The sequence below is a fragment of the Moschus berezovskii genome, chromosome 24 (assembly GCF_049115385.1).
Source record: "Moschus berezovskii isolate FMDL1 chromosome 24, NW_MosBer_1.0, whole genome shotgun sequence".
In the NCBI taxonomy this organism is placed as follows: Eukaryota; Metazoa; Chordata; class Mammalia; order Artiodactyla; family Moschidae; genus Moschus; species Moschus berezovskii.
The window spans coordinates 60,339,188-60,365,743 of NC_142483.1; the positions used below are offsets into that span (position 1 = coordinate 60,339,188).

General features: G+C 38.7%; 1 protein-coding gene across 8 annotated transcripts in view; it reads left to right on the forward strand.

The window, feature by feature from the left end:
• NEK10 (NIMA related kinase 10) overlaps positions 1 to 22,451 on the forward strand; it is a 317,096-nt gene extending 294,645 nt beyond the window's left edge. For 2 of the 8 annotated variants that reach the window (XM_055414794.2, XM_055414793.2), the window contains 4 exons: positions 10,845 to 10,953; positions 13,613 to 13,665; positions 13,748 to 13,803; positions 20,606 to 22,288. In XM_055414794.2, the coding sequence (XP_055270769.2) occupies positions 10,845 to 10,953; positions 13,613 to 13,665; positions 13,748 to 13,803; positions 20,606 to 20,654 (267 nt within the window). In that variant the 3' untranslated portion in view covers positions 20,655 to 22,288. Of the gene's footprint in view, positions 1 to 10,844; positions 10,954 to 13,612; positions 13,666 to 13,747; positions 13,804 to 20,605 lie in introns of all 8 variants that reach the window. The other 6 variants (XM_055414802.2, XM_055414796.2, XM_055414799.2 and 3 more) reach the window with 6 other exon arrangements.
• Positions 22,452 to 26,556: the final 4,105 nt, after the last annotated feature.

The following is a 26,556-nucleotide window of genomic DNA, read 5'->3' on the forward strand; positions in this document are numbered from 1 at the left end:
TGCTTTTGAACTGTGGTGTTGGAGAAGACTCTTGAGAGTCCCTTATACTGCAAGGAGATCCAACCAGTCCATTCTAAGGGAGATCAGTCCTGGATGTTCATTGGAAGGACTGATGCTAAAGCTGAAACTGCAATACTTTGGCCACCTCATGCGACGAGTTGACTCACTGGAAAAGACTCTGATGCTAGGAAAGGTTAGGCGCGGGAGGAGAAGGGGACGACGGAGAATGAGATGGCTGGATGGCATCACCGACTCTGTGGACATGAGTTTGAGTGTACTTCAGGAGTTGGTGATGGACAGGGAGGCCTGGCGTGCTGTGATTCATGGGGTCGTGGATAGTCGGACACGACTGAGCGACTGATGTGATCTGATCTGATCTGTCATATATAGCTTTTATTATGTTGAGATATGTCCCTTCTATTCCCACTTTCTGGAGGGTTTTTTTTAATCATAAATGGATGTTGAATTTTGTCAAAGGCTTTCTCTGTATCTATTGAGATAATCATATGATTTTTATTTTTCAGTTTGTTAATGTGGTATATTACGTTGATTGATTTGCAGATATTGAAGAATCCTTGCATACCTGGGATAAAGCCCACTTGGTCATGATGTATGATCTTCTTAATGTGCTGTTGGATTCTGATTGCTAGAATTTTGTTAAGGATTTTTACATCTATGTTCATCAGTGATATTGGCCTGTAGTTTTCTTTTTTTGTGGGTTCTTTACCAGGTTTTGGGATTAGTGTGATGGTGGCCTCATAGAATGAGTTTGGAAATTTCCCTTCCTCAGCAATTTTCTGGAAGAGTTTGAGTAGAATAGGTGTTAGCTCTTCTCTAAATTTTTGGTAGAATTCATCTGTGTAGCCGTCTGGACCTGGGCTTTTGTTTGCTGGAAGATTTCTGATTACAGCCTCTAGTTCCGTGCTTGTGATGGGTCTATTAAGATTTTCTATTTCTTCCTGGTTCAGTTTTGGAAAGGTGTACTTTTCTAGGAATTTGTCCATTTCTTCCAGGTTATTCATTTTATTGCCATATAATTGCTGATAGTATTCTCTAATAATCCTTTGTATTTCTGTGTTGTTGGTTGTGATTTCTCCATTTTCATTTCTAATTTTATTGATTTGGTTCTTCTCCCTTTGTTTCTTGATGAGTCTGGCTAGTGGTTTGTCAATTTTATTTACCTTCTCAATGAACCAGCTTTTGGCTTTGTTGATTTTTGCTATAGTCACTTTTGTTTCTTTTGCATTTATCTCTGCCCTAATTTTTATGATTTCAGTCCTTCTACTAACCCTGGGGTTCTTCATTTCTTCCTTTTCTAGTTTCTTTAGATGAAGGGTTAGGTTATTTAGTTGACTTTTTCCTTGTTTCTTGAGGTGTGCCTGTATTGCTATGAACTTCCCCCTTAGCACTGCTTTTACAGTGTCCCAGAGGTTTTGGGTTGTTGTGTTTTCATTTTCATTCATTTCTATGCATATTTTTATTTCTCTTTTGATTTCTTCTATGATTTGTTCATTATTTAGCAGTGTGTTTTTCAGCCTCCATATGTTGGCATTTTTAATGATTTTTCTCCCGTAATTGAGATCTAATCTTATTGCATTGTGGTCAGAAAAGATCCTTGGAATGATTTCAATATTTTTGCATTTACGAAGGCTAGATTTGTGGCCCAGGATGTGATCTATCCTGGAAAAGGTTCTGTGTGCACTTGAGAAAAAGATGAAATTCATTGTTTTGGGGTGAAATGTCCTATAGAGATCTATTAGGTCTAACTGGTCTATTGTATCATTTAAAGTTTGTGTTTCCTTGTTAATTTTCTGTTTAGTTGATCTATCCATAGATGTAAGGGGTATTAAAATCTCCCACTATTATTGCATTGTTGTTAATTTCCCCTTTCAAACTTGTTAGTAATTGTCTTACATATTGTGATGCTCCTATGTTGGGTGCATAAATATTTATAATTGTTATATCTTCTTCTTGGATTGATCCTTTGATCCTTATGTAGTTTCCTTCTTTGTCTCTTTTCACAGCCTTTGTTTTAAAGTCTATTTTAACTGATATGAGTATTGCTACCCATGCTTTCTTTTGGTCTCTATTTGCATGGAATATCTTTTTCCAGTCCTTAACTTTCAATCTGTATGTGTCCCTCGTTTTGAGCTGGGTCTCTTGTAGACAACATATATGGGGGTCTTATTTTTGTATCCATTCAGCCAGCTTTTGTCTTTTGGTTGGGACAATCAATCCATTTAGGTTTAAGGTAATTATTGATAAGTATGATCCCGTTACCATTTTCTTTATTCCTTTGGGTTCGAGTTTATACACCCTTTCTGTGTTTCCTGTCTAGAGAAGATCCTTTAGCATTTGTTGAAGAACTGGTTTGGTGATGCTGAATTCTCTCAGCTTTTGCTTGTCTGTAAAGCTTTTGATCTCTCCTCCATATTTGAATGAGATCCTTGCTGGGTACAGTAATCTGGGCTGTAGGTTATTTTCCTTCATCACTTTAAGTATGTCTTGCCATTCCCTCCTGGCCTGAGGAGTTTCTATTGAAAGGTCAGCTGTTATCCTTATGGGAATCCCCTTGTGTGTTATTTTTTGCTTTTCCCTTGCTGCTTTTAATATTTGTTCTTTGTGTTTGATCTTTGTTAATTTGATTAATATGTGTCTTGGAGTATTTCGCCTTGGGTTTATCCTGTTGGGGACTCTCTGGTTTTCTTGGACTTGGGTGATTATTTCTTTCCCCATTTTAGGGAAGTTTTCAACTATTATCTCCTCAAGTATTCTCTCATGGTGTTTCTTTTTGTCTTCTTCTTCTGGGATTCCTAGGATTCGAATGTTGGAGCGTTTAACATTGTCCCAGAGGTCTCTAATATTGTCCTCATTTCTTTTAATTCGTTTTTCTTTTTTCCTCTCTGTTTCATTTATTTCTACAATTCTATCTTCTAGCTCACTTATCCTGTCTTCTGCCTCCGTTATTCTACTGTTTGTTCCCTCCAGAGTGTTTCTGATCTCATCTATTGCTCGTTGTATATTGACGCTTTTTTATTTCCTCTATGTCCTTATTAAATCCTTCTTGCATCTTCTCAATGTTTTTCTCCAGGTTATTTATCTGTAACTCCATTTTGCTTTTAAGATTTTGAATCATTTTCACCATCAAATTCAAAATTCTTTATCAGGTAGATTCCCTATATCTTCCTCTTTTGTTTGTGTTGGTGGGCATTTATCTCATTCCTTTACTTGCTGGGTATTTCTCTGCCTCTTCATCTTGCTTATATTGCTTTGCTTGGGGTGGCCTTTCCCTCTTCTGGCCATTTGTGGAGTTCTCTTTATCATGTAGTTTCATCGCTGTGTGTGGGGTTGGACGGGTGACTTGTCAAGGTTCCCTGGTTAGGGAAGCTTGTGTCGGTGTTCTGATGGGTGGAGGTGGATTTCTTCTCTCTGGAGTGCAATGTAGTATCCAGTAATGAGTTATGAGATGTCAGTGGGTTTGGAGTGACTTTGGGCAGTCTGTATATTGAAACTAAGGGCTATTTTCCTGTGTTGCTGTAGAATTTGCATGGTATGTCTTGCTCTGGAACTTGTTGACCCTTGGGTGGTGCTTGGTTTTAGTGTAGGTATGAAGGCGTTTGATGAGCTCCTATCGATTAATGTTCCCTGGAGTCAGGAGTTCTCTGGTGTTCTCAGGATTCGGGCTTAAGCCTCTTGCCTCTGGTTTTTGGTCTTATTCTTGGAGTAGTCTCTAGACTTCTCTATCTGTCATTTCCAAGGTGGTTCCCTCTGTTTTAGCTTCTGTTTGCTGGTCTCTTCAGTGTCTAATTTCCGTCCTGATACTAGGGGGCGGTGGTGGACACTTTTTAAGGCTCAGTTGTTCAGTCCTGTTCTGGGAAGGGAGGAACGCTGCAGAGAAATATCTCTGGAGTCTGTGGGGAGTGCTCGCAGCATCTTGGCCACACTGGGTTTGCCCCTGCTCACAGCGCATGTGTTGTCCCAGTCTACACTGCACAGGCTCTAGGTTGTTCTGCCGGGAACTGTCCGAGGCTGGCGCTGGGTTGTATGCACTTCCCAGGTCTGAGCGGCTCAAGTTCAGTTTCTTGGGTACTCCACAAAGGCGCAGACTTGGCTGGGTCTGTGCTTTGTGACTTCCCTGGTCTGAGCATTTCAGGTGGCCAGGTTTTGGCGAGCGTGGTCGCTGTGACTTATTGCCTCCCCAGTCCCTGCCACTCAGTTTTCTGGGTGTACAACCGGCGCACCTTCTCAGGCATATATTGACCAGCCTGAACCCAAGAAGTCTTGATTAGCAACAAGCCTACCTGCAGTTTGTATCAGATGCCTTTCTGGGGTCGTGGTTGACCCCTCCGGCTCTGGCTGACCTCCTTGCCTGTCTCGGCAGGGGATGGGATGACCGCAGCCGGCTCGCTCAGTCCTTTGTTATGTGAGCGGGGCTGGTGGAGTCTTAGGTTAGAGCTTTCCACCTTTTTGTGGGGGAAGCTATCCCAGTCTGCTTCAGATTGTTCTTGCGGCATTCAAGCCCAGTCCTCTCTCTAAGCAGTTCAGCCGCTCCTCCCTGCCCAGCCCCCACTTGCTAATGGCGTATGCAGGCGTCTGCGCTGCTTCTCCACTGGGAGTTACCATTTGGTGGGTAATCTATGGGTTTTAATTATTTCTTTCTTTTTCCTCCCGGTTATGTGGCCCTCTGAGGTTCCAAGGCTCACCACAGACTAGCCAGTGAGAGTATTTCCTGGTGTTTGGAAACTTCACTCTTTTTAAAGTCTCCCTTCCCAGGATGGAGCTCCGTCCTCACTTCTTTTGTCTCTCTTTTTATCTTTTATGTTTTTTCCTACCTCCTTTCAAAGACAATGGGCTGCTTTTCTGGGTGCCTGATGTCCTCTGCCAGCATTCAGAAGTTGTTTTGTGGACTTTACTCCACGTTCAAATGTTCTTTTGATGAATTTGTGGGGGAGAGAGTGGTCTTGCCGTCCTATTCCTCCACCATCTTGTTCCTTCCTCCCTGTTTTCCTTTCTTATTCTTCTGATATACCTATTATGCATAGATTGGCACACTTTATATTATTCCAAGGGTCTTGTATGTTGCTTTCATTTTTTTCATATTTCTTTCTGATATTCTGATTGGGTGTTTTCCATTATTCTATCTTCCAGATCACTTACTTGTTCTGTATTATTCAATTTTCCATTTATTACCTTTAGTTCAGCTTTCATCTCAGAAAACTATTTCCTAATTTTTCTTGGTTTCTGTTCATAGTTTATAGTTTCTTTTTATAGTAACCTGCATTTCTACTGATAGGTTTTATTCATTCCGTCAGTATTTTTATTACCTCCTTTTTGAACTCAGTCTATTAGAATGAAGAGGTCTGTTTCAGTGTTTGTTCTTCCAGGTGAATTCTCTTGATCATTTACTTGGGAGTGGTTCCTCTCCTTCTTCATTTACTTGTATTCCTCTGACTCTATGAGTTTATGAGAAACAGTTATATACTGTGGTCTTGGAGGGCTATTTTTATGCGGGAGAGTTCCAGTGTAGCTTGCATGGGTTTAATATTTTTGGTGCAAAGGCTGTCTTTAGTATGGGTGCCTACCACCTCTTTCCTCAGTGTGTGCTGGCCACGACCCTTTTGGTAGGCTGTGAGACTGGTGTTGTGATGACTATAGCCTGCACTGACAGCAGGAGCTGTCTATCCAGGTGTGTGGTTGGTGGTGTCGCCTGTCACCTGTTGTATGGACTCACAAAAAACAATATTGTTGGCACTGCCCTCATTCCCACCTCAACTGTGGGAATGCAGGCATTTGGCCCTGGTGTCTCTCAGACACTGCATTCACAAAGCCACCCGTGCAGATCCATAGGTACCAATCCACCAAAGTCAGGCACCAGGTAAAGGGGTTTCCCCTGGTGAGGGAATCTTTTCCTACTGGTAAAGGGGTTTTCCAGGGTGAGGGAACTTTTCCTCTTTCACGGCTCTGTCCCAGTTTTGCAGATCAGGTGCCGCTTCCTTAATTATTTTTCTTTCATCTTAGTTGGTCATGTGGTGATCTTGCTTACAATTTTTGCTCTCTGAGACCTTCTGTCAGTGTTCAGTAGGTATTTTTTGAGAGTTGTGCCACATGCAGATATATTTTTTTATATATTTGTAGGAGGAAGTGAGATCCACTTCCTATTCTGCCACCTTGATTGGATGTCAGATGGACATCCAGTTATGTCAGTTCAGAAGGAGGTTTCTCACGCATTCTTCCAAATAGAAGCATGCCAAAGCTGGGAGGTACACCTGTCAGCTAAATGTTCATAAGTTTAGAGAGGTCCCCCCATCCAGTGCTGGTCTGAGCCATTTCACAGCCTCAGGCAGCCCAAGAAGCCATTAGTTTGAAGGTTCTGTTGTATCACCCATATTTCTACCTACTGGGTGAGCATTCACTTTGCCATCTAGTGTGTCCAGAATTGATCTCACCACCTTCTTCCTTCTTTTGTCCACATAAAATATTCCTGGAAGCATCTGTTTTCTTTCTGCTCCATCTCTAAACTTTGGGTCACTCTCAACCGTTCCTCCTTATCTCTTGCATCTCCTAAATCATTAACACCTGGGGAATCTTCATAGTGTAGCTGTTTTTGCTTGGCCTTTTGTGATACCACCTGGGTTCTAGCCCTGGTTCTGCCAGTTACTACCTATGCTTTTTGAGCAAATTACTTCTCAAATCCTCATCCGTGAAATGGGGATAATGCCTAAGTTACAGGGTACTTGTAGGAACCAAACAGCATATTGACTATATCTAGAATGAAGTAAGTACTGAATCAGTGGCTGCAGGTGGTGGTGGTGTTGTGATTAAGTAGGAATATTTGGTCTCCTCCTCTTGGTTTCCACTTTATCCAAGCTTTATATCTCTTGCACTAGAGTCACACTTCCTTGCTGATCAACTTGTTCTCCAGTCCATTTTGCCAGACTTGCCAATGTTTCTAAACATCTGTTTCCAGTTTCCTGCTTCACTGTACAACTCTGGGTCCAATCCAGGACTCCATTGTTTGCAGGAGCCTCCTCCTGACCTGCCTGTGTTCATCCTGAGTTCCCAGCCCTACTCAAGCTATTATATATATTGCATCCAGGGTGATCTTTACAAAATAGAAATCTGACCAGAAATTGTCCAAAGGACTTTTAGTATAAAATGTCAAAATCCTTACCAATGGTGTTCATAGTCCTGTCTGGTCCAAGCCTGCTCTCTCTCCACGCTCACCTCAAACCACTCTTGCCCTTTGCTGTTTGTACACTGGCCACAGTGCCCAGCTACCATGCTGCTTCCTCCCAAGTCTGTACACACTCTTTCTTCTGCCTGTAATGTTCTTCCTACTCCATCCTTTATTCACTCCTACTCTTTATTTCAGCTGTCAGCACAAGTATCATTTTTTCAGGAAAGCCTTTCGTAAGTTAAATCTGTTACCTCTTAGAACCAGAAGCCTGGCCTTCAATTTGGTTGGTACATTTGCAGTTTTACAAATATACATTTGTAAATATATATTTCACAGTCATAATTCTCCCTAATGAGTCAGTAAGCTCCAAGAATACAATATTTAGCCAATATTGATTGCTTTCATTGTTTGGATCTGTGCGTGGCACACAATAGTTGATTTTAAAAACCATTACTCCCTGAGGACTTCCCTGGCTGTCCAGTGGTTAAGATTCAGTGCTTTCAATGCAGGAGGCATGGGTTTGATTCCTGGTTGGGAAACTAAAATTCTGCATGCTGTGCTGCACAGCCAAAAAAAGTTGTTTTTTTTTTTATTTTAAAAATGAAAAAAATTAAATAAAGAATACTCCCTGAATTAATGAATAGCACTTGTTTTCCTCTCTTCATCCTAAATCCGCAGTGCCTCCATAACATGGACTAATGTCACAGCCCTTTCTCATTTGCCATTAATATGCCCAGCCTTTGCCCTCAAGTCCCTCTCACCTGGAATGATCACTTGGCTTCCTTGCATCCAACCCAAATCCAGCCTTTGTGGTTCAGCTTTACTGTTTCTTCTCCAGAGTTTCTGAAAACCATACTGGTCTTCACAAGGCATCTTTGTTTGTGTAAACTTAGGTCTCACCACCCCACTTCATACTTCATTATTTAATTCATTGCCCTGTTGTTTTACATACATTAGCCTATTTTCCCAGTTCACTTGCAAGTCTCACGAAGGCCAGATGAATTCTGTGTCCTCTATATTGCCCTGCATGGTGCTAACAAGCTGGGCTGGTCATCATTGTATGTGAATTGAAAGGTTTAATATTTCTGACTTGCAAAACCTTCTCACATCACAACATAGTATGGGGAAAAAAAGATTTGCTGAAAGAGTATACGTCAAAATACTAAACTGCAAAAAGAAGTTCTGGAAAGTTCCTTGAATAAAAATAAATGTATCTGGGGCTCAAACACAAGCCTAAGGAATTTTAGTCCTTGGCTTCTTCCATGGGCCCATCCTTTTGAGAATTCACAGTTCTTAGGCTAAAGGAGACAGTTAGTGTGACACAGGCACTGGAAATCTGAAATGCTTTCTTCAAAGTTTAAATCAATGATAAAGACATGTCCAATCATCTTAAAATGACTCTCTCGACCCCCTACAGGCCACAATTCACACATGCTACTGTGCAGCTTTAAGCATCTTCCTCCTGTGAAATCTTTAGGATTCCAAGGTATTTACTTAATAATTAAGTAGACTTTAAATAAGCTTTCTAAGAAATATTTGGGATGAAAATTTCAGGCAGCCAAATTACTCCTATGCTCAACCATATGAAAAACAATCCCATCTGAAGTCACTTGGAAGGTAATACCAGGAAATCATTTTCAGCATTACAATGAATATTAAGAAGTTCAGTTGAAGTAATCTAATAGCTTGAATAAAAAACTACAGAATGCTTAAGATTATCTGTATTGCCTCCTAACAGCACTGATGAGAAATTTATTAAATGAGTAACCATAAAATCTTCCTTCATTACACTGTTATTAAAAGATGGTTTATTAATTTTATCAGTTGTCACTAAAGTAGGGAAAATAAATTTCTAAGATTGAAAAAGGATGATTCGCATGTTTTTCTAAAATGTATAATTTATTGGCAATATAGAAACTGGAAAACTAAAAAATGATTTGTATTTATAAATATCCAATGCACATTGATGGAGTAATTATCAGTTGTTAATACAAAATGTTTATATTAAGATATAAAATGCAAGGGACTCTTGAGAGTCTCTTGGACTGCAGGAGATCAAACTAGTCAATCCTAAAGGAAATCCAATCTTGAATATGCATTGGAAGGGCTGTTGCTGAAGCTGAAGCTCCAATAATTTGGTCACCTGATGCGAAGAGTCAACTCTTTTGAAAAGACCCTGATGCTAGGAAACATTGAAGGCAAAAGGAGGAGGGTTTGGCAGAGGGTGAGATGGTAATATAATATCATTGACTCAATGGACATGAATCTGAGCAAACTCGGAAATAGTGGAGGACAGAGGAGCCTGGCTTGCTATAGTCCATGGAGTCACAAAGAGTCAGATATGACTCAGCGACTGAACAACAGCACCACCACCACAATAAAATGCAAAATGTATACAGTGAAATACATATACAGCTCCATGAACTTTTACATATATATTCACCCATGTGACAACCAACCGCATTAATACATAGAACATTTCCAGTCGAAAAGAAGCCTCCTGCCCACCTTTCCCAGTCAAACCCTACCACCTGCTACAAGGTACTTATTGTCCTAATCTCTGTCACCATTGGTTAGATTTTTTTGGCTGTGAAAATATGTGTAAGTGGAGATATACACTGTATATCCTTTTGTGTCTGGCTTCTTTTCTCAACACTTATCCATCTTGCTGTGCATATTCATAGCGTGTTCGTTTTCATGTTTGGCAAAATTCCATTGGATAAGCACACCACAATATATTTATCTGTCCTCTGTCATGGACATTGAGGTTTTCCAGTTTTTTATTAATATGAATAAATATGCTATCAGAAGTACTGATTTCTCTGTGTGAGTATAGCCAAGACTGGGATTGTTGACTCAAGAGTAGACATATTTGTGAACTGCCAAAAGATTTTCTCAAGTGATTGAACAGTGATATATTTTAATTCATGAAGAGAGTTTGTGAATACAAGGTAAATACTATTGCATAGTCTAAATTGTGCCTTTTGTTTCTGGTTTATTAATATGAATCAACATGTAGAAAATATATTGTTTTACATAGGCACAAAAAGTTGGACAGTTCAAGTGCTGGTTGGAATTAAAGGTGAAATGATTTTGAAAGTTCCATTTAAAAAATTCAGCTTTACAAAAGGGTATTAAATAATTGGAACAGTAAGTTCTGACATTCAGTGAATTACTCTTCCCTTTACAGTGTTGGGAATTAATGTTTGGAGACGAAAATTAATGGTAATTTAGGAAAATGTGTTAAGAAACATGTTTGCTTTGATCAAACATGAAGGCATTTTTCAAAGCATATACATGAAATGGGATGATTTGAGCTAAAAATAGTGTTTTGTCAAATGATTGTAGCTTTTTCCTCTTATGCCTGATAAAAATAGCATTCTGATATCCCAGGCCCATACCATTGTTTTTCTATATTTTTATTTTGTTCTCATAAAGCTATAGAGCATTTTTTTCACATGACCAGGAATTGTCTGCTTGCTTTCACTGTAATATGCCTGCCCCTAATTTATAAGTTCTTTTGAAAGGAAGAAGGTGGGTCTTTATCTGTAGACAGGGATTGACAACTGGAGAGCTCTAACTTTTCTGAGCAGAGACACACACAGAGGTTTCATGTCATGTGACTCTGAATGTGAAATAAGAGGTAATTTTCCTTTTTCTGTTCCAGTTATCTCAAGGATCTCCAGAACCAATTGAACCCAACTTTTTCACAGCAGATTACCACTTATTGCATCATTCATTGGGTGGAAACAACCTGTCCTCAAATGGCCCAACAGGTAATAGTCTTCAACACAGGAAATCTGGCTTTCATGAAGAAATAGGTTATTTGGATTAACAGCTATCCTTAAAAGATTACCTCCAACTTAAAATGAAAAGAGAGCTTATTTTGATTATCTGTGGTGATGGTTGGAAGGGCCATACAGTAGGAATCTACAAATTCCCTCAGAGTTATTTTACCCATTTGTGACAGCTTCCTCCATCATTTATTAATAGCATAAGCAAACAGAATCCGTGTGGGTAAGTTTAATTTCTTTTTATTTCTTTGTATCTGATGATGGGAAATCAAATGCCCCAAAGCATCCAGGGACATAAAAAGCAGATATGAAGAATTTGAATAAAACAAAATTTGAAACTCACCTGAAGAATCCAAATCATATGTACTTGGTTTTTTTTGTGTGTGTGAAAATTTCAGGTAGGGAGGCAATATAACATAGGGATTAAAAGCACATATTCTGTAAACCTGGATGCCTAGATTCAAATCTCAGCTAAACCACTTAGTAACTGACCTTGAGAAAATTATTTGACCTCACTGAATCCCAGGTTTTTTACCTATAAAATGGGAATAAAAATGGTACCTACATTTTAGGATTATAGCAAGGATCACTGTAACTATATAAAAATATGCTTAGCCAGTATGTAGGGACTCAGCATAAGGACCTTCTTATGATATTTGACCCCCAGAAGAGATCTTCAAGCTACTCTGAGATTACAGAATTCGAAAAGTAATTTTCGAATCCTGTAAACTATAGTTATAACTCTCAGTAGGGCAGACAGACGTGAAGCTTTTATGGTTAAATGAAGACTTTCCATCTCCTCAGCCAAAAAGAATCTTCAAGTCTGCTGTGTTTTTGTTGTTGCCTAATTTAGGCAAATCATGTCATGTATTAATTATCAAACTTTCCCTAAAGTCTTGGACTCCTGGGATAAAGCTAACCTGGGTTGGTAGAATTTCATTTAAAATAGTCCCTGAGAAATCTCTAAGATCAAAATAAACTGTTATCTAAAGTCATTTGCCTTTATTTATTTTAAATCGAACTACAGTTAATTTATAATATTGCCTTATTTTCAGGGATATAGCAAAGTGTATATATACGTGTGTGTGTGTGTGTGTATTCTTTTTTCAGATTCTCTTCCTTTTCCATTAAAAGTTATTGCAAGATACAAAATATCCCAGTGCTCTACAGTAAATCATTATTATTCATTTTTTTATATAGTAGTATGTATGGGCACTTCCCTGGTAGCTCAGCTGGTTAAGAATCTGCCTGCAGTTCAGGAGACCTGGGTTCTATCCGTGGGTCTGGAAGATCCCCTAGAGAAGGAAATGGCAAACCACTCCAGTATCCTTGCCTGGAAAAATCCCATGAACAGAGGAGCCTGGAGGGCTGCAGTTCACAGGTCACAAAGAGTCAGGCATGACTAGTGACTAACACTGGGTCACTATGTATCTACTAATCTCATATGCCTAATATCCTCTCTTTCCCCTTTGGTAAACAGAGACTTGTTTTCTATGTCTATGAGTCTGTTTCTGTTTTGTAAATAAGTTCATTTGTATTATTTTTTAGATTCCAAATATAAGTGATATAAAAAATTTGTTTCTGACTTACTTTATTTAGTATAATATGGTATATACATACATACATACATACATACATACATACATACAATGGAATATTACTTATAAAGAGAAATAAAATATTGCCATTTACAGCAACATGGATGGACTGAGAGATGATCATACTAAGTGAAGGCATTTGCTTTTACAAGCATCCTCCAGGGCAGGTTGATCAGTCACAGTCCAGACTTCTTACCACAGCAGACCTGCTGAGTGAGGAGCTCTGCTGAAAATCTCTCAGTGGCCTGATAGGGAGTTGACAGGCTCTTCCAGAAGCTGGACGCCTCACCCCAGAGCAGACCAGCTGTGTCCCTTATCATGGCAGAAGGGGCAAAAGCAAAGAGAGCAGAACCAAGGAGCACTTTGGGCAATGCCTTTAAGCTGGACTTGAAAAACAAGTTGCCAGGACTCATATCGTCAATCACTATTCTCTCTCCTAAGTGACAGGGGAACTCCCAGGCCTCCACATGAGTAAGTGTGGATTGACTGGAGTGGAAACTGGTCAACATTACTTTGGGTGGTGTCGGGGTAGGTCAACGTGCTGGTGTGTCATACTCATGCCAAATCTCAAAAGATTATTGTCCTCCAATTTCAAATGTATTTTCCTCCTGGCAACCATAGGAAATGGTCAGATCTTTGATGTAGTCCACTGGCTATGTCTGCATTCCTCTGAGAATTTATTCTCTTTCTAGAACATATCTACTCTTTTTGCTGATGGATTGGGGAGAGTTTCTTAATTTTTTTTTTTTTTGTGTGTGTATCAGGAAGTTTATGCTTAGAATCACTCTTCACCTGTCCTTAACACACACACACACACCCTAACTTAATTGCTCAATTTACACCATGAGCAATTCCTGTAAATCTTGTGTATTATTTTGTGATCACCACCCTAAAAGCCAAGATAATTTGGAATGTGTTTGTAAGTACTCATTTTTGTCACTAAGAAACTGACCTGTTTTCATTGCACGTGAGTTCTAATTGCCAGTACAACTGAAGAAAACATGAGCCAAATGTCAGACTTTTCATACTTTATTTGTTTCCAGGTCTACCCTCTAGCTTTGATTTGGAGGAGGGGATAACATATGAACAGATGCAGGTGAGGTTTTGCACTTCCTCTGAATGATTTTATTTTGTTGCTTTTAATTCAATACTAACCTGATGTTTTTTTTCAACTTTAGACTGTGATTGAAGAAGTCCTAGAGGAAAGTGGCTATTATAATTTTATTTCTAACAGGTGAGATCTAGAAATGTGAAAGTTCAATATAGAACATTGGGTTTAATTTCTCTATCCTTGATTCCAGAGGTCCCCCCCCCCACCTTTTATTTTAAACTTTTTTTGTAAAATATCTTGGCTCAGACTTGATACAACCATGGGTAGAATGTATGATCCCCATCTTTTGTATGGGTGCAGCTGCTGTATTCTTAGTTGGAAAAGAGTGATAGTTTAGTAGTAATTTACTCCCATAAAAAATGAACATAATGAAATGGAAAAGTATTTCTACATTTAAAAAAAATTTTTAAACATTTGTCCCATATTGGAAGAGCTGTAAACTCAAATTTCCATAACTAAATCCTTCCCATTATTTGTATAGAATGCAAGGGGGAAAATCCACCTAAACAAAGAATCGCTTCTGGTGAATTTAAGATATGTTTGTGCTAGAAGGATTTGTTGTTATGTGTTCCCTTTTCTTACCCTAAATAAGAAACTTCAGTTTACTGGGGATGTGTGTTATCTTCTAAAATAATCATCATTGGTGCTCTAAAAAATACTCTATCAATTTCATTCATCTCTGGATTTCTGCAATTTTACTGTTGGGCAGAGTTTGGGGCAAAAAGATTTGAGTACAATTAGTTTATTTGAGAGGCAATCCCAAGAAACTCTGCTAGGAGATTAAAGAAATAATTCAATAAAGCCTTCATTTTCAAGCAAGTTACCATTGTGGTACGTGGAGCTTGATCACACTGTGGAAATCTGAGAGCCAGTGGAGAACATGTGCTTCAGTTCTCCCACTTGTAGACTGAGGAAGCTGGGCCGGTATTTATCTCTAATTTCTGTTAGTCATTTTTTGAGTACTGTTTCCCCAGGAGATGTTAGTTACCTGGCATTTCTGACCTTCTGTAAAGGTGGACACAGCAGATTCTAGAGGCCAGAGAAATCCTCAGGAAAAGAAATTCAGGTGTTGGGGATTGGGCACCAGGTTGGCATGTTTGAAGTACTTTGAATGTGGGGGTATGGACACTGATTTTGTCTGCTGTACATGAGCTGTCCACTCATAACAGAATCACCACATTAAACCATGAATAACCACTTACATGTCCTATATGACCAAAACTGCTTTAGGAGGCATGGTTCTCTGGAGTTTATTTTCCTTAACTGAGCCCTTCCTACCTGGATGAACTGCCTTCCTGTCTAGCTAATGAAGCTATCTGGTGATGACTATTTAAATTATTTTAGAAATCTTCCCCAAAGATAACTGTTAGCCATGGAAAGAGAAAGAGGTCTCAAGAACATCCTATCAAGATCATTATATGGAAATTAGATTCATTTTTGAGGTTAGTTCAGGCTTCAACCTTTTTTCCCTCCCTGTTTCAATGAATTGCTCTATGAATCACAGATAAAATTATTCAACTGCTTGCTCTTTTGACTTGATAACATATTTCCAAAATACTATCTTTGTACGTTTAGTTCTGTTATGATTTGTAACTATAGAGAAATGATGAGTTATTCTTATTTACCAAAGGTATATTGTTGATAGAAATCATCATATCTATAATCACTCACCTCCTCCCATCTCTAGAGGGATTTTGAATTTTCTTTCTTTCCTCTTGATCTGAGTACACCCAGCCATCCGTGGATAATACAAATGTCTCCATTCTTTACACTTGACAGCTTATTATTTCAAGTGCCCTTGGCTTGTAATGGGGCAACAGTTATACTAATCACTTTTAAAATCTGCATTTTCTCAAAGACTCAGAATCATGGGCAATGAATACTTCAAATTTTTGCAGGAAGTCAACTAAATATAATGAAAAGCCAAGTGTGTCAGGAACTTAGGAAAGCTCTTACAAGAGCTCTTATTTTTTTCTTTTTTTAGAATAATTTCAGTTTTGTTTTAAAATGTATTTATATCCTTTTCAATTCTACTATTATTAAGTTTTTTAAAAAATCAAACATTGGGACTTTCCTGGTGATCCAGTGGTTGAGAATCTGCCTACCTATGCAGGGAACCCAGGTTCAGTACCTGGTTTGGGAAGACTCCCCATGCCACAGGGCAACTAAGCCTGCCTGCCACAACTGCTGAAGCCCACGTGCCCTAGAGCCTGTGCTCTGCAACCAGAGAAGCCGCCACAATGAGAATACTGCACACCACAACTAGAGAGTAGCCCCCACTCGGCGCAACTAGAGAAAGCCTTTGTGTAGCAACGAAGACCAGCACAGCCAATAAATAAATAAATAAATAACTTTTAAAAACATCAAACATTACTTCTACTTCTAAAGACATATTTCTGTACAAAAAGAAATTGTAGATTTTCTTCTTATGGTAAATAGATAATAAGATGCTGTGCTGTATTTGGTCACTCACTTGTGTCCGGCTCTTTGAGACCCCATGGACTGTAGCCCACCAGGCTTCTCTGTCCATGGGGATTCTCCAGGCAGGAATAATGGCGTGAATTTCAACTCCCTCCTCCAGGGGATCCTCCCAACCCAGGGATTGAACCCAGGTCTCCCACATTGCAGGTGGATTCTTTACCATCTGAGCCACTAGGGAAGCCCAAGAATATGGGAGTGGGTATCCTATCCCTTCTCCAGGGGATCTTCCTGACCCAGGAATCGAACTGGGGTCTCCTCCATTGCAGGCAGATTCTTTACCGGGTGAGCTACCAGGGAAGTCCAGGTATTAAGATACCTGATAACAAAGGTAAAAAGTTATTTATGGTTATTTTTGGAATTGAGACTAGAATACAAAGATATTTAAACGATCAAGTTAAAGCAATATATGATGGAAATGACATAAAATTTTCTTAAAATGCTCCAAATTAAAATGAATCATCCACTTAGAAATCTGTTTAGCCATGATATCCCCTTTTCAGTTTCTAGTAGCAGTGATAGGATATACAATTGGGGGAAAGAGTTTTCATGCTTTACTTGTAAAAATAACCCTGAGTTGTGCTTAATGCCATTACTTGTTTACTGATATTCCCAATTTCCAAGAAATAAGTCAGGCTCCACATGGAAAGACCTAACACTTCATAAACTGAAAATGCTCATAATTCCAAATATGAGTCAAATTAGCTGTGGCAGTCATGATTTTTCCATAGTCAAAGGGTGAGAGTGAAAGTAGTTCAGTCGTGTCTGACTCTTTGCAACCTCATGAACTATACAGTCCGTGGAATTCTCCAGGCCAGAATACTGGAGTGGGTAGCCTTTCCCTTCTCCAGGGAATCTTCCCAACACAGGGATCCAACCCAGATCTCCCCCATTGCAGGCAGATTTTTTACCAGCTTTGCCACAAGCGAAGCCCAAGAATACTGGAGTGTGGGTAGCCTATCCCTTCTTTAGCGGATCTTCCTGACCCAGGAATTGAACTGGGGTCTTGGGTTCTTTACCAACTATCAAGGAAACCCTGACTCAAAGGGTAGTGGGTGCTAAATATCACAGAACATGTAGAGGTAATTAGAATCAATGCTTAGTATCAGTAGAGTCTGTTTTCCCAAATAGGTTTTGTAAACATGCAGTATTATCAAAGATGACAATAGATGTTCCCTGAGAAATAAAGTTTCATGACCAAATATATTTGGGAAATCCTGAATGTACATTTTTCTGTTTTGGGGGAATGTTGACACACATGACTATATTGAAGACTTTGAGATGTACTATAGGAAAGAAGTCTGTTTATCTTGCTTACCCTAGTGATTCTTCATATTTTACCTGGAACACAAGTTAAGATAGCCTTCCTTAGAATGTGGTTTGAAAAATGAAACATTGTTTTAACTACTCCACTAGTGTTTACTCAGATCTGCTATTGTTATCATCATCTTAATCTTCATCATGGTCACCAATGCAAAATGTTATTAAGTGATCTTGATTAATTGCCATGCAGAGAGAATTACATACATAAGTCCTGTATTATTCAAGTTTACAACTTAAGACTGTCAGTCAAACCTATACACATGTCTACAAAGCATCAAGACAGCAGTTAAAGCACTAAGCCAAGATATGACACATACCAGCTTAGATTACAGGGTTCACATTTAGTTAGAAATAGAAAGATGCGATTCTTGAACTGAAAGTCTCAGAAGGCCATCATCTAGCTACTAGCTCTCTTTGGGGAAGATACATAGAAGTGTTTAAATAATGGTGAGGCTTCTTGGGCAGGGGGTAGGAAGAATGTCTCAGGCACAGCATGCTGCATTAGTTAAAGAAAGAGGTAACAGAAACAGCAGCAGGGAGCCCTAACCCAAATGAGGGATTTGGGAAGGGGAGGTAAGACTGTGCTGAGAGTGCAATGAAAATAAAACAAGGTCAAACAAACTGGGCCAGCCTTGAAAAGTGAAAGTGAAAAGTGTTGGTCTCTCAGTCGTGTCCAACTCTTTGCAACCCCACGGACTGTAGCCCACCAGTCTCCTATGTCCATGGAATTCTCCAGGGAAGAGTACTGGAGTGGGTAGCCATTCCCTTCTCCAGGGAATCTTCCCAACCCAGGGATTGAACTTGGGTCTCCTGCACTACAGGCAGATTCTTTATCATCTGAGCCACCAGGAAAACCCAGGAAAGTGCTAGGAGGGCTCTATTTGTGGTAATTTTCAGGGTTGTACGATTAAATATATTTTTGTTGTTCAGTCGCTCATTGTGTCCAACTCTTTGTGACCTCATGGACTGCAGCACGCCAGGCTTCCCTGTCCATCATCGTCTCCTCCAGGAGACAGTCTTAAGTTGTAAACTTGAATAATACAGGACTTATGTATGTAATTCTCTCTGCATGGCAATTAATCAAGATCACTTAATAACATTTTGCATTGGTGACCATGTCCATTGAATTGGTGGTACCTCCAACCGTCTCATCTGCTGTTGTCCTCTTCTCATCTTGCCTTCAATATTTCCCAGTATCAGGGTCTTTTTCAAGGTGCCAAAGTATTGGAGCTTCAGCTTCAGCATCAGTCCTTCTAATGAATATTCAGGGTTGGTTTCCTTTAGGACTGACTGGCTTGATCTCCTTCCTGTCCAAGGGGTCCTCAAGAGTCTTCTCCAGTACCACAGTTTGAAAGCATCAATTCTTTGGCACTTGGCCTTCTTTATGGTCCAATCTATACATGACTCCTGGAAAAATCATAGCTTTGACTATACAGACCTTTGTCAGTAAAGTGATGTCTCTGCTTTTTAATACACTGTCTAGGTTTGTCATAGCTTTTCTTCTAAACAAGTATCTTTCAATTTCATGACTGTACTCTCTCTCCACAGTGATTTTGGAGTCCAAGAAAATAAAGTCTGTCACTGTTTCTATTTTTCCCCATCTCTTTAGTTCTTCCCTTTCTGCCACTGGGGTCGTGTTATCTTTATATCTTAGGTTATTGGTATTTCTCTCATTAATCTTGATTCCAGCTTCTGATTCATCCAGCCCAGCATTTTGCATCATGTACTCTGCATATAAGTTAAGTAACCAGGGTGACAATATATAGCCTTAATATATTCCTTTCCCAATTTTGAACCAGTCTGTTGTTCCATGTCTGGTTCTAACTGTTGCTTCTTGACCTGCATACAGGTTTCTCAGGAGGCAAGTAAAGTGGTCTGGTATTCCAATCTCTTTTAAGAATTTTCCATAGTTTGATGTGATCCACACAGTCAAAGACTTTAGCATAGTCAATGAAGCAGAAGTAGATGTTTTTCTGGAATTCTCTTCCTTTTTCTATGATCCAACAGATGTTGGCAATTCGATCTCTGGTTTCTCTGCCTTTTCTAAACCCAGCTTGAACATCTGGAAATTGTTGGTTTCATGTACTGTTGAAGCCTAGCTTGAAAGATTTTGAGCATTACCTTGCCAGATTGTGAAATGAGCACAATTGTATCATAGTTTGAACATTCTTTGGCATTGCCCCTCTTTAGGATTGGAATGAAAACTGACCTTTTCCAGTACTGTGACCACTGCTGAGGTTTCCAAATTTCCTGGCATATTGAATGCAATACTTTCACAACATCATATTTTAGAATTTGAAATAGCTCAGCTGGAATTCCATCACCTCCACTAGCTTTGTTCATAGTAATTCTTCCTAAGGCACACTCGACTTCACAGTCCATGTTGTTTGGCTCTAGGTGAGTGGTCACACTATCTTGATTATCTGGATCATTAAGATCATTTTTTGTATAGGTATTCCATGTATTCTTGTCACCTCTTCTTAATATCTTCTACTTCTGTTAGATCCATACCATTTATGTCCTTTTTGTGTCCATCTTTGCATAATATATTGCACAAAAATATATTTTACACACATTAATATTTAGCTTTCTCACCAGAATGATACCACCTAGCTTGCCTTAATTATATCACTGTTGTTATGAGAGTAAAGCTGTTCAGTTTTGTGGGTGAATAGAGAATGTGCCTATCATTCAGGGCCTGGCAGGCTACAGTCCATCGGGTTACAAATATTTGCACATGACTGAGTGACTGAGACCAACACATCACAGCACACTTTAATATTTTATTTTTTAACAATGAAATATGTGTTGAGGTAAAAAGAAATTATTGATTCAACTTGCTTTGCTTTAAAATAGGCATTAAATGTACAAGCTACTTTGGATAGGCTTTAATTTTTCCACTATAGGGTTATCAGTTACTATTAAGCTTATAATTTGAGAAAGACAATGTCAGCATTGAACTTAAGCAAAATGCAGTTTTCTAAAAATCTCCCCATTTTATGCTTAGAATCACCATTTTATTCATTTATTTACTTGTATACCTGAGCTACTGCTTTTGAAATAGAATGTGTGAACTAAAATATTTGAGATTGTAGAGAACTCTTTCTACTTCTGAATGTTCTAGGTATCACTCCTATCCATGGGGGACCAAGAATTATCCAACCAAAAGATGAAAGTACTGCACTTTAAATGGACCTGGTTTTCCCAGTGAAGGTCAAGTTCTGGACTGAAACGTCTATTGGCAAGATGCCCAAGGATTGGGTGATACTCCAAGAGTATGGAAGAGAAAAGACCAATACGCCACAGTGCCTGCAGGACCACTTTCTGGAGGTACAGTGCTATGAGGCTCCATCCGTGGGATACACAGATACAGGATAGCGGGGCTTCCAGTGTACTCCTGGGAGAAACTGCTGTAGAATTCATCTATGAGAAGACAACTCGCTCCTTGCAGGACTTTCCTCCAAGTTAAAAACAAAACAAAAAATGACATATTTTTCGAAGAAATACTTTTTACTTAGAATTGCTGAAACTATGTTTAAAGGCATCTAGCTTTCTATGTATAGGATATAATTTTAGATAAAGAAAATTATAAAACTCAGAACAGTAATATTGGGTAATTCACTGTATCCATCAATTTTTTAATTGTAAAAGAAATTCAGAATATGTGATTGAAATATTGTGTAGTTTTATTTGTTTGTTTTGCTAGCTATCTTGAAACATGATATAGTGTGGACAGTATTTTTTGACCTTGCATAGCCTCTGGGAATACCTGTCAGACTGTCAGATTTAAGTTAGACCAATAGAATGTATGGATGTACAGTATGTGTACATATGTGTGTGTGTGTCTGTGTGTGTGTGTATGTAGGGGTAAGACGGAGGTTTAGATTAGGCTAATGCTTTGTTACTAATCACACTCATAGTGTCTTTAGAGCACTTTGAAGAGTCATACAGTCTATGAAAGAGATGCAATATTCCATATTCTAAGTCTCTAGCTAAAATTACCTATATTGCTTTTAAGTTTTTATTGTTTGAGAATTTGAAATGAAAATAAGTTATATAATAAAATATAAGTTTCTACTTTATTCATTGAGATGTCTCTAGAAAAGAGAACTCAGAATGCCAAAACAGTATCCCATTCCTGTGTAGGGATAATTTATGGGAAAAATTCTCATAGATTCTTACTGAGCTTAAAAAGTCTCTTCTACTGGTTTCTTATAACTGGTGTAATGTCAAGAAATTATCACCAAGTCAGACTGTGCTTCTAGCTATTTAAGGAACTTTTTTTAAGTTGATCAATTTGTTCAGTTATTTTTGGCTGTCCTGGGTCTTCATTGCTGCACGCAGTCTTTCTCTAGTTGCAGCAAGTAGGGACTACTCTAGTTGTGGTGCACAGGCTTTTCATTGCAGTGGCTTCTCTTGTTGCAGGGCATGGGCTCTAGGGCACGGGAGCTTCAGTAGTTGCAGCTCACTGGCTCTATAGTGCGAACTCTGTAGTTGTGTTACCTGGGCTTAGTTGCTCCGCGGCATGCAGGATCTTCTTGGACTAGGAATCCAATCAGTATCCCCTGCATTGCATCCTGGTCTCTTGACCACTGGACCACAAAGGAAGCTCTTTAAGGAATGTTTTGAATCTAAATAATTAGTCATCTAAAAGCTGGAATTATGCTTTTTACTTACTCCTAAGTTCTAGCTTCCCTGGTGGCTTAGAGGGTAAAGAGTCTGCCTGCAATGTGGGAGACCCAGGTTCAATCCCTGGGTCGGGAAGATCCCCTGGAGTAGGAAATGGCAACCCAATCCAGTACTCTTGCCTGGAAAATCCCATGGACGGAGGAGCCTGGTAGGCTACAGTCCATGGGGTCAACAAGAGTCAGACATGACTGAGCGACTTCACTTCCCTTTCTATCTTATTTACATTGGTATATTTTTAGTATGATCAAATAAAATTTAGCACAGTGGTTAAAATACAAATATATTTTTTATCCGTTCCGTTCCGTTGCTCAGTCGTGTCCGACTCTTTGCGACCCCGTGGACTATAGCCTACCAGGCTTCTCCGTCCATGGGATTCTCCAGGCAAGAATACTGGAGTGGGTTACCGTTTCCTTCTCCAGGGGATCTTCCCGACCCAGGGATCGAACCCGGGTCTCCCACATTGGAGGCAGACGCTTTAACCTCTGAGCCACCAGGGAAGCCCCAGTATGGGGAAATCTCTTAATGTGAATCCATATTATTTTTATAATTAGTGTATTTGGTACTTAAATTATATCCAATTCTCTTTAACTAGTGCCTGTGAAAATTGCCAATGATCCTTTTCTTTAAGCCAAATTCATAATTTCAAAGACACTGTAATTAAGAGTAATAAGTGAGAATACAGCAATAAAAATTTTCAGTTTTAGCTTTCAATCAAGTTAATCCACATGTGAAATTTACATATGATATCAAAAGGTTATGATAGTGTTGATTTAAACCAGAAAAAAAATTATTTCCATTCCAGCTTAATTTGAACCTGCACGATTATTTTTTATCTCTTTCTTCGTGTATGGAATGGAAACATGTCTTCGTTGTACAAGTGGCACAGGCCTAGAGGAGAATAAATTTTCATTGTGAAATAAGTCAGTACCTAGAGATAAACCAAGATGTAGGGTGAAAGTCTGAACCGTAAAGTCCTTCTACAAAGGTGTAGAAAAGATTAGTATTCAGAGGTCACACCTTGGTAAGAGAAGAGAAGTTGTTTATTTGAAGATGTTTTTAAATGCATATAGTTGACCTTACTGACCAGAAAGGGAGCAAAACAGTCTTTCTACCTTACTAATTCTTCTAGACCATAAAAATGGCATTTATTATGCTAGAAGTTAGTGAGAATGAACAAAAATAAGCAAATTAATGTCTTTTTCAACAGCAGTGTTAGGCCTATCAACTCTAAGCTGATAGATGCATTCTTTTGCCAAAATAGTATACTCTTAAACTACCACAGTCACTGAATCAGCATTCTCCCAGTGCAAGACCAAGACTTTAAAAGGTTAGACAGTTATGAAGGAAGCATTTTGTTCAGGGGGCCACATCTCATCAGTGAGGTTAGCAAAGAAGGACCTCTCCCAATAAAAACAAGAAGCATCCTTCTGTTTTGACCATCTAAACTGTCTTTTAGTGCAAAGAGATTGTTATTTGAACTTAATAGGTCTCAATCTTTTCCTGATTACATTTACATTTTTTCTCTTCCTTTTATATAATTTTAAAATGATTTGTTGTGCAATGAAATCCCTGTGAGTTCACCTAATATTCACTGAATATTTGTATGAGACAGAATATGAATCATCTTCTCAGGCCATTTTTATATGCAAATACTTCAGTTCATTATGTGTTGATCCACCAGGTCTACCTGAATATGTGTACTGAAATTGTCATTTCCTTTTTTAAAGCAGACTATTTCATTCTCAGGGAAGTGGCTGTAGGAGGCATATGTGCTTGCTATTTGCTATCTTTGTCTTCTTTCAGATGTGTAATATTTAATTAGAGCTCTGCAGAGAATAGTGAAATGGACACTAGACCCAGAGCTCATGGATGCCTTTCAGAAAATTTCTGGGAAACTGCTGCTGAGTTTTGTGTGGACATCTATCTGATTCTGGGTGATGTGTGTGCATCTGTTTTGGCATCCTAAAGCAGAATTAATTAAGAAACATTGTTATGAATTTTACCCAAATGTTGGAACTGAATTGGAGTTAAAGTCTTACTAGAGTTACCACCTATGACTTATTAAATATAAATACTATGAATTTTGATGTTCAAAAACTAAATAGGACTTCTTAATTATGTACAATTCCAACAATATCATCAATTAATTACCACTCACATTTAAGATGTGTGATGGTGACAATATGGCTTAATGAATTTCATCAGTATCAGTATGCATAGAATCCACATCATTCTTTTTGATATGCAGAATTGAAAAATATATTTATTGCTATGACTCTGTTTGAAATGGTGAGGAACCATGCATGTCAAGTATGCTGGATTCCTTTTGAAATGGCTTAAGCTTCTGTATGAAGGCAGGGGAAAAAATTAAGCTACGTTTATTGTTTTTGCCTTTACTTTGTTTATGGTGTGTATTCATGAGCACAGAAATCGACTGGAGAGACAAGCTTGGGCATCAACCTTGACTCAGCTTCTCAGCACATGGGAGACACAACTACAAAGGGCTCCCACGCAAGGGAAGCCCAATACTTTTGTTTGTCAACTGGAGCTCTTTGAATGAAATTCCATCCAAACATGAAATTCTTCATGTTAAACAACTAAATGGGATAGCAAGTGTAGTTTACATATGACTTTATGATATTTTTAGATTGTATGCTTTGGCAGAAATTTGCATAGTTTTGGATGGATTATTTTTCCAGTCGAAATGTGCTGCTAACAATGTGCTCATCTTTAAATGCTATTTTCTATATTGATAGGAGGACACAAAGGTCTCAGGGGAACAACTTTGTGATAAAGAAATTCTTAAGTGTGTCACTACAGTTAAAGTATGTGATGTAAATATGACTGTTATGTTTAATTACAATCCTGCCATGACGTTTTGAAATTTGCAAGGGGGACAGGAAAGGTTTTATGACTCTGACTGGGTTACTGGTGGATATTGCAAATTCACATGCCTTCAGGGACTATGAGCGATAATTGTCTTTAAAGATGAAGATCACATGTCCTAAAATCATGTAGCATTCTTGATATGTGAGGTATGTGTCTTCTTTTTACTATACATATATAGCAATTAACTAGTAATGTAAAAGTTTTAAAATGCAGTGTATTGCTTTATGCTAAAAGTAAATGAACTATACTCTCAGTTGAAAACGGAATATTATTCCTCCAAATGTAAAAAACTTCCTTTTCTTCATTCTGCAGTATGAAGTTTTGCACTGTACCCTGAGGTAGCAAAAGTGTATTATAACGAAAGCATATTGTAGCAAACATGTGATTCTTTAAATGTTAATATTTGAAAGTAGCCCATCTTAAGTAAAGATGAAGTGTTGTCTTTATAGAAAGTTACTGCCATTTTGGCAGGTAATCAACAAGCCTGAATGGATGCTTGGAATTAATCTGGTGAACTCACCAATGAAAAATTAGCTGATGTTTTTGCAAATGTGATGAATTGTTTCCAAAAAACAAGTAGAAAGAGGTTCAGACTAGGAATAACAAACCAAGAGGGAAAAAATGCTTTACGGCCTTAGTACTTTTAAGTCATACTAAGAAGATCTCATAAAATATTCTTAAGCCATGATTTAGTTCTATGTTTCAAGCATCAGTTGAGTCAGGATTCTGAAAAAGAATAATAAGGCTTATAGATGGCATTACATTTTAGCTTTCCTTGCTCTCCATGTTCTCTGTGTTTACCTCATGAATTTTGAAAGAAATAGAGCTGGTTCAGGAATATCTTATATCCAGAAAGGATAGATGAACCCAACATTAACAGAGAGGGGGTGAATAAATGTGAGTACTCAGAAGTGAAATCCCAACTTGCCATAGAGGAAAGATGACTCTTTCGATGATGTGGGATGATCCCCCAATAAAAACTGCTTTGAGAAGCCAGAGGGTGAGTAGAAGGCTAGTGATTCCCCAGTGCCTGTTGTCACTCAGCAGGTAGTCACCAGGTGGTGAGCAGTTGACAAAAGGGCCAGGAAGCTCTGTATCCAAAACAGCCAATTCCTGTTTTGGATTGTTGTTCCTTTTTTTCCATCATTAGTTTTTTCTTTTCTTCTGGATTCCCACACACATACACATGTTATGGTTTCTTCCATACATATGTAAAAGACAGACAGTTTTTTAATTCTAATCGTCCTTCAGGTTAGTCAGAACTCGATTTGGAACAACAGACTGGTTCCAAATACGAAAAGGAGTACGTCAAGACTGTATATTGTCACCCTGCTTATTTAACTTATATGTGGAGTACATAATGAGGAACGCTGGGCTGGAAGAGGCACAAGCTGGAATCAAGATTGCTGGGAGAAATATCAGTAACCTCAGATATACGGATCACACCACCCTTATGGCAGAAAGTGAAGAGGAACTCAAAAGCCTCTTGATGAAAGT